This window comes from Clinocottus analis, unplaced genomic scaffold (assembly GCF_023055335.1).
Source record: "Clinocottus analis isolate CAN_PGR_092001 unplaced genomic scaffold, fCliAna1.0.p SCAF_8, whole genome shotgun sequence".
Lineage (NCBI taxonomy): Eukaryota > Metazoa > Chordata > Actinopteri > Perciformes > Cottidae > Clinocottus > Clinocottus analis.
In genome coordinates, this window is record NW_027176240.1 from 1,248,954 (window position 1) to 1,262,350 (window position 13,397).

At 47.4% G+C, this 13,397-nt stretch overlaps 2 protein-coding genes across 2 annotated transcripts; one reads left to right on the top strand and one right to left on the bottom strand.

The window, feature by feature from the left end:
* The first annotated feature begins 5,004 nt into the window (after positions 1-5,004).
* On the top strand, positions 5,005-6,619 carry LOC137779478 (E3 SUMO-protein ligase EGR2-like). Its single transcript, XM_068567266.1, has 2 exons — positions 5,005-5,212; positions 5,381-6,619. Exons 1-2 carry the CDS (start codon positions 5,068-5,070, stop codon positions 6,469-6,471), a joined length of 1,236 nt encoding a protein of 411 aa, XP_068423367.1. The 5' UTR covers positions 5,005-5,067; the 3' UTR covers positions 6,472-6,619.
* A 2,605-nt stretch (positions 6,620-9,224) lies between these two features.
* LOC137779482 (2-aminoethanethiol dioxygenase-like) lies at positions 9,225-11,904 on the bottom strand. The gene has a single exon (XM_068567273.1). It carries the CDS (start codon positions 11,848-11,850, stop codon positions 11,038-11,040), a length of 813 nt encoding a protein of 270 aa, XP_068423374.1. The 5' UTR covers positions 11,851-11,904; the 3' UTR covers positions 9,225-11,037.
* Positions 11,905-13,397: the final 1,493 nt, after the last annotated feature.

The window sequence follows — 13,397 nt, forward strand, 5'->3', positions numbered from 1 at the left end:
TTCGGTTCATATTGGTCGTCAAATACGACTTTTGGCCATTTTCAAATACGACTTTTGGCCATTTTAAATACAAATTTTGGCCATTTTCAGTCATCCAGAAGATAAACAGGTATTTCAAAATGGGGGTTTAATGCAACTATTCAGTGGAAGTCAATGTTAATCGTAAAAGGTTTTCTCTTCCGGTAGAAAGCTTTATTAATATATGTTGCGTCCGTGTAGCTGTAGTGTTTGTTTTGTGTGAAATAGATGGAAGCTTGATGCCAGTAGTCAATGGTAAGGTTAAACTTTGGGTTCCTTTCATCATTTTGTCAGAATTAATGCCTCTTTTCATTTTCAAACATCGACGTTTCATTCACTCGGGAGCTGAAGCGATTCGTCGGTTCATCGATGAGTTGAACATTTTGAATCATTTCAGTCAATTTTCCAAACGAACATCCTCCGGTTCCAGCTTCTTAAATGTTAGTTCATTGGTAGTAAACTACATATCTGAGGCTCAGGCTCTGGATTTTCTACTTTCTAATCGACAAAACATTTATTGATTCATGGAGAAAATAACCAAGTAACATAAAATGAGAATAATGCTGCGTTGCATCCCTGATTGAACTGTTTGAACAACCTAAAAGATGGATTTTCTGTGGATTATACCCATTTGTAGTGAAACCTTCTGGTTGAATTGTATATCTGAGCTTATTGTGAGAGCAGCCACATTAAACATTTGGCTATTAAAAGCAACTTTGAAGGGACATTTGACAAAAAAAAACCTGCAATATGTTTGTGTTTGCAGCTTGAATATTGTTCCTGCTTCACGTTCATATCTTTTTGCCAGCATTGCTTTTGTTTTCATGCCTTTTTTTTGACGAATAATCACATAATTGTCTTCATATTGACTGCGTTAAAGCTTCAGCTTCGTTTCCCTTTGTGCTTTTCCAAAAACCCAACAATGAAACAAGGTGAAGCGTTTAATCTGGAGTTTGTTGGACGAAGCCCAACCGGTCGGGTCTGAATGATCCGTCTCGACGTATTTCATCTGTTTCTTTGTCGTCAGGAAGCTAATTATCCCCGTTTTGATATGAATCGACGAGCTCCGCGAGCATCTGAGAGACGGCGTTGAAGCCATTCAGGCTCATTGACGGGCCTGTCTATTATACCGCACTCAGCAGTCAATACATCCCCCCATGAATATGCAATGCCGCTATTGACGGCTTGGTTAGCGGCTTCACCTCCAGAAAACCTGATCCAGAATCTCAACCCCCGGGAGGAGAAACGGGAGCGTTTCAGGAGTGATTTATGGCGCTTTGCATGTCGTCCCAACGCCCTCGCCGTCTGTTTGGCTGAGCCGGCACCTATACGGGTTGAACTCAACGTAGCTTAAAAAAAACGATTATCAGGTAAATCATTCATCGTATATTCACTCGGAGCGTTGCATAATCTGACTGTTGGCTTCCGTGGATGTCCGTACACAATGAGTCATCTAATCATTCTGTATTTTATGGACTTTGTGCGTCTCAAACTACAGACAACAGCTACTTTTTGCTCTTTTAAAAAAGGCCAAATGAGGACGAAACATATTGATCCATTTGGAGGGCACTGGGTTGATCAAATTCATACTTGTAAGAAGCGTTTGAATCATCTACAACTTGAAATAATACATTAACCCTTGGAAGGTGTTCATTTATTGTGTTACTCAGCAGGTGTTGTGGGTCTGTTGGACCCGGGATATTTTTTTTTTTTTTAATTCAACACAATCAAACAATTTTATGTTAAAATACTCAACAGATGTTTTTCTTCGTCCCAATTAGAAGCAATATAAACAGCAAATATGGTTAATTATTTAAATTCAGGTACACAGGACCTACAATTTCCACATTTTTATGAGCATTTTTATGTGTGAGGGGCGTAGAAGGGGTTACAGTGTGCGTAACCCCCCCTCTATGAGCCAAGGCCAATAAGTCTGAGATGGAACAAAAAAATAATGAATCGTATTATTTTTGTTTTGATGAAAAATGAAAACGGGTCCCACAGACCCGAACGCCATACGAGGGTTAAAATAAAGACGACAAAAAATAGTCCAAGGCCCGAAGGAAAAGATTTGATAGCTGAGACACGTCTAAGTGATCTTTTGTTCAAATTTGAGGTTGAAATCTTCAATCTGTCCTCGTTGGGAGGGAAGAAGCAAGCGAGCTATTGTTCTGTTGCGGCTCCGATGTCTTTGATGCGACAAATGTCAGGTGTCACCGCGAGGTCTCCGAGGTCACGCGCGTTTCTCTTCGAGCGGCAGCTGACGGCGCGGAAACCTTCGGGTTCGGAGAAAGAACGCCTCGGAACAAGGGGGCAGTTCGGTCGTTTTTTTTTGTTGTTTTTCGGTTGCAAAAAAAAAAAGGGGGGACGGCAGGCGGCGAGCAGGCCGGCCGGACCCGAGCGTCGTTTGAGGACGAAGACAAAGATCCATATTAACAAAAAACTGCCGATGACAGATGATTAATCGGCGTGGCGGGGTCTGCCGAGCCGCCGGACCCCCGGCCGACACCCCGAGCCGCCAAACACAAAAACCACAAAACCCCCCAGAGCCTCGGCGGCCCGGAGGAGCGTGGGCGAAGGGTGGAAGCAGGGCACCGTCCCATTGGAGCAGTGTGTGTGTGTGTGTGTGTGTGTGTGGGGAGAGAGGAAAAAGAAAGCTTGTGTGTGTGTGTGTGGGTGGGTTTGTGTGTGTTTGTTCATCAGATTTTGACAGAGAAAGCGTGTGCATGTATATTTGTTACAGGACGAATGAAAGCTTGTGTTTGTTAGCGTGTGCATGTGGGAGTGTTTGTGTCTGTGAGAAAGTGTGTTTTCTAAGTTTTGTGCATTTGGTTTTCTGAGCCTGTTTGTTGCCGTGTGTGTGTGTGTGTGTGTGTGTGTGTGTGTGTGTGTGTGTGTGCGTGGACTGGCCAAACCCCCCATCTGCCACAGGGTGGGCGGCTCGCCACACAACGACAATACACAGCAACATTTTTGTCACTGTGGGCGTTCAAAAGGCTGCTGGAGAAGCTGCTCCTCATGCAGCTCCTCCTGCAGCTCCTCCTGCTCCTCCTGCAGCTCCTCCTTCAGCTCCTCCTGCAGCTCCTCCTGCAGCTCCTCCTGCAGCTCCTCCTTCAGCTCCTCCTGCAGCTCCTCCTGCAGCTCCTCCTGCAGCTCCTCCTGCAGCTCCTGCAGCTCCTCCTTCAGCTCCTCCTGCAGCTCCTCCTGCAGCTCCTCCTGCAGCTCCTCCTCCTGCAGCTCCTCCTGCAGCTCCTCCTCCTGCAGCTCCTTCTGCAGCTCCTTCAGCTCCTCCTCCTCCTGTAGCTCCTCTAGTTGCTCCTCCAGCAGCTCCACCAGTAGCTCCTCCAGTAGCTCCTCCTGCAGCTCCTCCAGCAGCAGCTCCTCCAGCAGCAGCTCCTTCAGCAGCTCCTTCAGCAGCTCCTCCAGCTGCAGCTCCTCCAGCAGCAGCTCCTCCAGCAGCAGCTCCTTCAGCAGCTCCTTCAGCAGCTCCTCCAGCTGCAGCTCCTCCAGCAGCAGCTCCTCCTCCTGTCGGTCCTCCAGCAGGAGCTCCTCCAGCAGCTCCTCCAGCTGCAGCTCCTCCAGCAGCAGCTCCTGCAGCTCCTCCAGCAGCTCCTCCAGCTGCAGCTCCTCCTGCAGGTTCTCCTGCAGCTCCTCCTCCAGCAGCAGCTCCTTCAGCAGCTCCTCCAGCAGCTCCTCCAGCAGCTCCTTCAGCTCCTTCTCCTCCGGTAGCTCCTCTAGTTGCTCCTCCAGCAGCTCCACCAGTAGCTCCTCCAGTAGCTCCTCCTGCAGCTCCTCCAGCAGCAGCTCCTCCAGCAGCAGCTCCTCCAGCAGCAGCTCCTCCAGTAGCTCCTCCTGCAGCTCCTCCAGCAGCTCCTCCAGCTGCAGCTCCTCCTGCAGCCTTTTGAGCGCCCACAGTGACAAAAATGTTGTCGTTGTGTGGCGAGCCGCCCACCCTGCAGGCTGCACGGTGGTGTAGCGGCTCACACTGACGCCTCACAGCAAGAGGGTCTTGGGTTCGGATCCCGGTCCAGCAGGTCCCTTCTGAGTGCAGTTTGCATGTTTTCCCCATGTCAGTGTGGGTTCTCCGTCTTCCTCCCAAAGACATGCAGCTCAGGTTAACTGGACTCTAAATTGCCCAAAGGTGTGTCTCTATGAGACCCGAAAGTTAATCACAGATAATGGACTATATATAAAGTTTATAAACTATATATATATATTTTAATTTTTTAAGGGTCCTCCTGTCTTTTCCAAATTGTTTAAAATGTCCCTTTTGGAGGAACTCCTGTATGAAGTGTGCTGGATGTCAGTTGCAGCTGCAGCTTTTCTCTGCACATATGGCTCTAATGTTCCTCTAACATCATCATTAATTAAAACCAGACTAATCCACTAAACACGGAGACACCACCAACACCAACCGGCCTCCTCCTCCTCCTCCTCTTCTTCTCCTCCTCCTCGCTAATCACCCCATCTATCTCAGCTGGGCAACAATAGCGAGACTCCGTCAGAGCAGAAATCTGCTCCTGACAAGGCAGGAGAGAAAACAAATGGGTCTGAGCTGTCAGTGTGTGGGCTCAGCTGGCACAAAGACAAAACAAAGCAACACGTTTTTGTTTTTTTACCCGGATACCAGCCATATAAGCAGAGAGAGCTCCTCTCACCTCACCGGATCATCCTTTTATGGAGAGAGGATGACCGGAATTCCGAGTAGTTTTTCCTCTTCTTCTCCTCCTCTACGTGGGTCTGAGGGCAGCGCGAGGCACCTGTTGCTGTTTCCAAAGGTTGTGCAAATGAAATCCCGATCATTCAAATGATTTTAGTTCAACTTCAACGTGTGATTGTCTCCACGTGTTGTCACGCAGAGCTCCACCAGTCCTATTTCTGGAGTTCCCTCTTCTTCAAGTCCATACTTGGTGAATGACGTGACGGGAAACCCAGCGATTCCCTTTATAACCCTACTGCACCATGCAGGAGCTGTTTGCGCACCGGGATGAGGATGCCGAGCAGTCAACATTGGATTCAGATACAGCCTGTGATTATAAGACCTCCGGAATGACTGCGAAGATAGCCAACGAAGTGTTCGTGTCTCTCAGCAGTCTCGTGGAGAGTGTTCCTAAAGATGTGTACTCAGAGGAGGGGTCGATTGTTTTTAAAGAAGAGGATGTAGGGGTCGAGGAATATGAAGAGAGTGAAAGCGGTGAGGATGTGTGTCATGTGTCCTATATGATGGTTTGGGTGAAAGTAAAAAAAAAAAGTTATTTGAATTGCTCCAAAATGTTTAAACGAACCATGATGATGATGATGATGATGATGCTCGTTCCGTTGCTTTTCTAACCGAGTGTACTTTTTTTCCTAACCCGTTCAGGTGCTCTTCAGTTCCAGGGGAAGAGCGCACCTGAGCTGCCTTTCCACGAGGACTTGGCGCACCACGCGGCAACTTTACGCACGGACCCAGCGGCGGCGTATTCAGGCAAGTTCTCGATCGACTTGGGCGGCGCGGGAGGACCGTGGACCCCGAAGGACGTCATCAACGTCATCAGCGCGGACATCGCGGCCCCGGTGCTTGCGTCGTCTTCAAGATTACCAGATATTGGCGCGAGAGGCGGCGGAGGAGGAGGAGGAGGAGGAGGAGACGCAGCGGACGCGGGGGACTGTACCATGGCGCACGGCCATCCGGACATCAGCCACATGTACGCGCCCCCCCATCATCATCACCCCCACCCCCACCCGCCCCCTTCCTACTCCTGCAGCGGGGACATGTACCAGGACCCCTCGTGGTCGACGTCCACCTGCTCGGTGGCCTACCACCCGCCGCCGACCTACAACCCCGCGCCCAAGTCGACCGTAGACGGCGCCGCGCTGCTGTCCATCATGCCCGAGTACGGGGGCTTCTACCAGCAGAGCTGCCAGAGAGATATCCAGGCGGCTTTCCCAGAGAGGAAATCCCTCCCGTACCCGCTGGACTCGCTCCGGGTGCCGCCGCCTCTCACTCCTCTCAACACCATAAGGAACTTTACGCTCGGTGCGCCCTCGTCGGCGGCCGAAGGTCCCATGATGGCCGCCGCTGCCGCCGCCGCCTCCGCCTTCCCCGGCCACCAGAGCCTCCCTCTTAGGCCGATCTTGAGACCCCGGAAGTACCCGAGCAGGCCGAGCAAGACGCCGGTGCACCAGCGGCCGTACCCGTGCCCGGCGGAGAGCTGCGACCGCCGGTTCTCCCGGTCGGACGAGCTGAGCCGACACCTGCGCATCCACACGGGCCACAAGCCCTTCCAGTGCCGCATCTGCATGAGGAACTTCAGCCGCAGCGACCACCTCACCACCCACATCCGCACGCACACCGGGGAGAAGCCCTTCTCCTGCGACCAGTGCGGGAGGAAGTTCGCCCGCAGCGACGAGAGGAGGAGACACATGAAGATCCACCTGCGGCAGAAGGAGAAGAAGTCCTGCGCGTCCTAATCCTCATCCCGATGCTGCTGAATGGGAACTTTCTGAATAGGAACATGGCCAGTGGATCGGCTAGGAAGCATCAAGCATCATTCCAAACTCTGTGGTCCAGATTATTCCCAGGGAGAGCCTCCAGTACACACACACACACACACACACACACACACACACACACACACACACACACACACACACACACACACACACACACACACACACAACTGAAGTTGGACATTGTGGTGTCATATTGTTGACACTTAACATGATAAACAGATGTGCTTCGTTCAAACACACGTGTGCCCGACAGCTGCAGCTCGCTTCAGTGCTTTGTGGCAAGGCATTGTGTTTACTTTTATGCTTCATATTCTCACATTCTCAGGGATTTTAATCACAATCCAAGCTGCAAACACGTGGGACCAGAATGCTGCGGGTCAGCTGAGTGAGCATGCCAGCTGTGGTTTGGCTGGAACCGCAGTTTAATGCACAGAATCTGTTCATCTCAGAAAAGTAATTACCAATAAGTCACTGTGGTACCAGAGGTGTTTCACAACGAGGCTAATTTATCTTCAGCATTTTGGTTTAGTCTTGAGGAAAATGGGATTCATGATTTATCCCAATCTCTGATTTAAAGTCTAATTTAATTGCAATTTGGAAATCATCACATGCTCTTCACTGTTTTTTTTTAGTAGTGACATCATCAATATTTATCATATTAAAGTTCTGAAACGTCTTGCAGGGTATACATGAGGCAGGTACGCGCAACACGTTTTGTAATATTGTGCTAATTCTAGTATAAGCGGCGACTAACGATGCTTGTTTATCTAAATGTACAGTTTTAAAGGCACTAATATGTCATCATGCAACGAGCTGAACAGATGGCAAACACACATCAGTCACTATTTTAGTGAGCCTGATACACAATATTTAAAGGGTCTCTATGTGACATTCAGAGCATTATTTTTTCAGCAAACCAGGATTTTGGATGTAAAGACAAAACAGAGTAAAGTGAGCAGAGACTTCCTCCCTCAGTGTTGTAACCAGAGCTTCTCTGTCATTTCTTTACGTTCTTTAATGCATGTTTTGTGCAATGGAGCCGGCCCCATTGGTCAGCTTGCGACCGGTTAGCTTGAGGCCGGTTAGCTTGAGGCCAGTTAGCTTGAGGCCGGTTAGCTTGCAGGCGGTTAGCTCGCAGTCGGTTAGTTTGCGGCCGGTTAGTTGCGGATGGTTAGCTTGAGGCTGGTTAGCTTGCGGTCGCAGCTCTGCGTTGAAACAACGGTCTACAGCTAATGTGCAGGAGCGTATAGCACCTACTTCACATCGACAGGGTTAGCTCATGTCGGCACCGTTAGCGGCGTTAGCGGGCGGCTCAACCGTTCGTCATATTGAGAGCCGTGAGGAGAATGTAGGAAATGCTCTGAATTTTAAATTCAACCTTTAAAAAAAACCCATCTACATGCTTGTTGGAGTCGGGAGACGAGGGAGCGTGGTCCTTTAAGTTAAGAGTACACACCCAAGAGCCATTGTGACATCACAAATCAGGGTGGGGCAAAAGTGGGAACTCTGTGACATGTTTGTTCACCGGCTAGATGCAGCAAAAACAAAGCTTTTTAAAAAATACAAAATGAAGAGTTGACTTTGGTTTATGGCACGTTGGGATTTTATGAGATTGTAGCCTGATCATCTGTTTTTCTATGACGAGATTTTTATTTTCAGGTGCATCCACTGGACGGTGGATTCGCAAAAGAAATCCGACCGGCGTTTCTACCTGATGAATGTGAGAAAGAGAGATAAAGAGAGAGACTGGAAAAACAAAAGTTTTAACATTTTTTATGCAAACAAGTCAAGCACTAAGGATTCTGCTCTGCTGAACCGATGCTTCTCGTCAGTGCAAATAAACGTTGACTTGTCGAGTTGTCGTGGCCGCTCTTCATTTTGGCATAAACGTCTATTTCGGGGTTCTCCTGGAGCTTTTCACAACTCCCTCGATGGCAGACGGCATTGGCCCACTTTGTGATGCATTGATGTTCAAATTCCTTCCACAATTCCTTTGACTGTCATGCATGTTTGAAACTCTCTGCTGGAGAACTTGTGACTAAATGGATCATGAAGGTTGAGATTTTCTTGTCAACAACAAACTTTGGCACTCTTAAGCTATTTGAACACCCACATTGAAAATCTAGAATCAATAATGTTTGTGTTAGCCGAACAGGAATGTTATAATTAGACGAACAAGAAAATTTAAGTTGGCAGAACTTTTGTCTAAATTGTAGTCAAAAGTTGACAAAACTTTTTTTTTGTTGCCTTCAAATGTTAAGTTTTTCCAAGTTGTTTTTTTACAGTGCATCTGCAACATATTGTGTGTTCGGAAAATAACCAAATACTTTAAAAAACAACAACTGTATTAACTTAAGACTTTTTTTCCATTTACGATGATTTTAACTTCCATCTGAGACACAGACACTGGTCCTTCAGCCACTCAGAGCTTCCTCAACCCGCTGAAGGTCGGCTCAGTGTCTGGAAATAGGACATTTCATTGAAACCTGCATCCAGTGGCAGAGAAATGCCCCGAGAAACTTCGATAAAATAAATGTATTAAAGTCATGTTTGCTTTCCTTTTTTCCTTCACACTCCACATCCCTTTCTTTAGCAAATAAAGCCGACGTGTTTCAGGCAAAATAAAAACAGAACATTTGTATATGAACCAACAGAAAGTTTTCATTATGAGGCGAAACCCCATCGATGCAGTTAAACATTCATATGAAACGTTAGCTGATTAAAAGACATGTCGCCTCAAGCTTTTATTCACACAGTGATTCAACATACAGCACACGGGTCACATCCACTGCCCTCAAATATAAATGTTGCAGCAACGGCTGACAAATTTGAAATAAAAGTTTTCATATTTCAAAACCCCCCCATGCGTCGCTGTCTTTCCACCACTCGCTTCAGAATAAGCATCATATTTTTCAGTAGTTACTTTACATTGAACCACATTGTTACTTTAAGCTTCACGTCTTTGCTGCCGAGCTGGAAATCGGCCCACTTTTCCTTCTATAAACACGATCATGAACCCAGACGCTCGCATTCCTGATTCATTCCAAAGTGAACTGCAATCACACCGACGATTCTTTAAAACATTGAGGCCGAACAGTGAAAAGATGTTAACAGTCAAAACTTTGTGCGTCGAGGAGCTGAAGTGCACATCCTTCAAAAACAGTCTCCTGAAAACCAGTCAGCTCCACACATCACAAACAGTCCTGAGGATCCAACAAAACAAGACAAAAACACACAAAAAAGGCAATCTACACTTTCTAGAGTATTAAAACACAACGCAAAATAAACCGGCAGATATATTTGAGCCTTCAGAAAAAGAGAGTGGAGCAGAACGCCACAAAGCCTGAAGCGGGAAGACGATTAGAAACACAGACACGAGTCCCTCTTTGCTCTCGGCCACAAACTGATTTTACATTCAAGGCCCAGTCAGAAGTCTGGAATTCCCGACACTTACAGATTAAACTCTGGCTATTATGTTTCAGTGCTGCAGCGTGGGAAAACTAAAATGCATGGATCCTTCATGCAACTGCACATTTTTTTGTAATGACATTAAATGAATTGGCTTCATATGAAAAAGCAAAAGTATTTCATGCAATACTGAAAGTTGACATTTTGTGGGATTACTAGTAACTTTCAGCAAACATGCAAGCAGCAGACTTCCTGGCTTTCTCTTGAATGCAGCATAAGCGTCCTGCACAAAATCAATTTGTCATTGCTTTGCTTTTCTCCTGCAACAATACCTCACAGGGGCTTATTTTTAGCACGACGCTCACGTCGTTCTCAGCTCCAATTTAGGTGTTTTCTTTTGGTTTTAACCTTTTGGCTGATGGGTGACATGGTGGTTCACACAATGAAACCACCTTTACATAAACTTAATCCATCAGATAAGTGCAGCAGAGGTGCCTGTGATCAGGAAACTTTATTTAAAGGAGATATGAGGAGGCCTTCAAGTCCTCTCTGTCCTTTGTTAGAGCTGTCAATCATCAACACTTGCGGACTCACTCAAAAGCAGATTTTTTTAAGAGACGACATGGCAAACATGGACATAGATGGCCAAACAAACGTATTACATCAAAAAAAAAAGTGTTCCCTTTTAAGGGGGTAAAAGATACATCTGAAATATGTAAGAGAGACATTATCCAACTCCTGCAGGTGCTTTAAAAACAGACACAGAGTTGGATCGCAGTACAAACAGGATGGTGGTTTTGCCGGAGGCTCCAATTCTATTGTGAAAAAAGTGAAATGGAAACTTCAGTTATATCACCTTTGGCAAAACAGGAAATGCAGCTGTTAGCCATTGCAGGGCAGCACTGTTTACGCCACCTTACAAAATAAGGTCACCTATTAGTGGGCCAGGGACAGCTCAGCTTCACCTGCATTCATTTACAGTGAGCCTTCACTGAGCGATGTTTGTCCAATTAAATCCAAAAGCCACGACAGGGTGCACACACACACACACACACACACACACACACACACACACACGCCAGACCAGCCAAAATGGAGGAAGGTCAGTCAGACGGATCAGAGGCAGACCTCCGGACCCGGGTACGGCTCCGCTCCGCACCAGAAGTCCGGCGGCTGCGAGATCTCCACGAGCCAGACCTCCTTCTCGTTGTGCTCGGGGTCTTTGACCTTCGCCTCGGCCAGGACCTTGTAGTAGTGGCAGTCTCTGTCCTCGTCCGGGTCGTACGGCGGGGCCAGTATGTCCATGAACGCCGTCGGGCCGTCCACGGCGTCGATCTGGTGGAGGTTGTCCCGGTCGGGCGAGAGGACACACGGGGCGCTCTCCGCGGTGTACTCCTCGGTGGAGCGGAGCAAGGAGCGCCGCAGGGCGTCCCTCTGGGCCGGGGGCAGCTGGGACGCCGCAGCCGCCGCAGCCGCCGCTGCAGCCGCCGCCGCCGCCTGCGTCCCGCCGGCAGGTCGCTCCAGCCGGTCGAAGCAGCTGATCCTGACCTTGCCGTACATGACTTTGAGCACGCCGTGCATCCCCGGGTGGTCGTGCAGCGGGATGGAGGCGCCGCTTTTCAGCAGGAACACCCCCATGCTGAACTGGTCCGTCTCGCAGATGTGCATGTAGGTGACCGGGGGCCCGCCGTGGTGGTTGTACGGCGGCGGAGGGGACACCGCGCCGGGCGCGCCGTCGTCGGCTCTCCGCGGGGCCAGCTTCAGGTCCGCCGCTCGCACTTCCGTCACCAGACTTTTCAGTTTGCTGTGGTTCTCCAGGAAAGACTTGCCGGACTCTTCGCCGACCCGGGGCGGGGTCCTGAAGGTGGCGAGAGCCTGCCGAGCTATTCTCTGAACGATGGAGGTCATGTTGCCGTCACCTGGCATCATACCGGAGCGAAGAGCGGCGTGGTCCGGTCTCCACTAGTCGCTGGGTAGCGGTAGCTCTTTAGCTAACAACAAAGATCGTCTAATGTGACGATGACTCACCACCGCAGACTTTCTCCCTCGGGCATTTTGGATGGTTGCCGTGTGAACTCTGGATGCGACTAATTTCACCCCGAAAAATGATTTAAAATGTTTTTAAATATGCGTATGAAAATAATTCGGGACAATATCTACAATATCAAGTTGAGATGTTAACTTTTATTGTAAAATTAACTAACTTATAATGAGCAACTGAATAATATTTTAACTGAAGCTTTCAGTAATATAGGGTTCTGTACTTAAAAAAAAAATCTGAATAAGAATCAAAATTAGGGGGATTTGATGAGGTGGAAGTGCATAATAATAAACAATGAACTTTGCAGTTGCAATAAACATACATAATTTAAAAATAAATATGGTAAACAAACATAACAGTGCGTTAAAACACAAATATGTATTATAGAATAAATGTGGCAGGAGTATTTTAATAAAGACAAGATGTCACACAAAAAAAATAAAAAAATGTATATGTGGAAAAATTAATAGATTATTATAGAAATAAATTACACACCACATCAGGGTATTACATTTTGAAACAAAAAAAATTCGTAAGCTACAGAGGCTTCACGCTTTTAGGATAACATTGTCCGAGTCCGAAATGATGACAGAGTGAGACATTAATTCTTTGTCCCCCTCTTTGGTCAGCACAACACCGGGTTCATTGCCCGCTGTCTGCTTTCTTCGCTTTTCCGTGGCGATACCTACGTGTTTGTGTTTTCATTTATGGAGATTTGAAGAAAAACAACTAATGTATGATGTTATGAACCAGTGGGCGTGATCTTGAGACACCATTTAGACTCAGGAGCAGGCAGTCATATTTAATTCATGGCCATTTTTGAATAACTGTCACACACGTCCGCACCAGGCTTATTTCCGTGGATGGCGGAGGCACGGCCGTCTCTGATTGGCTTACAGTTACAAATCCAACGACTACGAACCAATCAGAGGCCGAGTAGAGTGGGTCACGCCTACTCCACATTCGTAGCTGCCAGACAGCATTTACTGGTTTACACCAGCTTATACAATTGAAACGTGTTCACTGAAATTAAAATTCTAAATCAACCAGGACTGAAATCATGAGCACACATCAATGTTTCAATAATTGCAATCCAGTAATATACAATATAGATATTATTATGCAATACAAAGTAAAGTGGTGCACAAACACCCACCCTGAAGTGAACGCCATCTTTATTGTCACATTTTGGAGAGAAACTCAACAGCTGTTTGGGGTCAAAAGGTGAAGTGGCTTCCTTTTCCATCACAAGGATTCAACGGAAAGATCAGTGAAATAACACACTTAGATTTGTGTTTGCTTGAGGGTAAGAACCACACTTAATTAAGTCCCCACAATATGAACAATGACTCATGTATGTGAGCGTGACTCACTTGTTATGGCATCTGTGTTTGGCATTTCATTCTAAAGACGTAGGCAGTTAATTTGGACGTCT

What these genes read in the sequence shown, in the direction of transcription:
- LOC137779482 (XM_068567273.1), bottom strand. Translation starts at nt 11,850, where the DNA reads ATGATGCCAGGTGACGGCAACATGACCTCCATCGTTCAGAGAATAGCT.
- LOC137779478 (XM_068567266.1), top strand. Translation starts at nt 5,068, where the DNA reads ATGACTGCGAAGATAGCCAACGAAGTGTTCGTGTCTCTCAGCAGTCTC. An exon ending in ATATGAAGAGAGTGAAAGCG is followed by an intron (nt 5,213 to 5,380) that starts GTGAGGATGTGT and finishes TAACCCGTTCAG; the next exon opens with GTGCTCTTCAGTTCCAGGGG.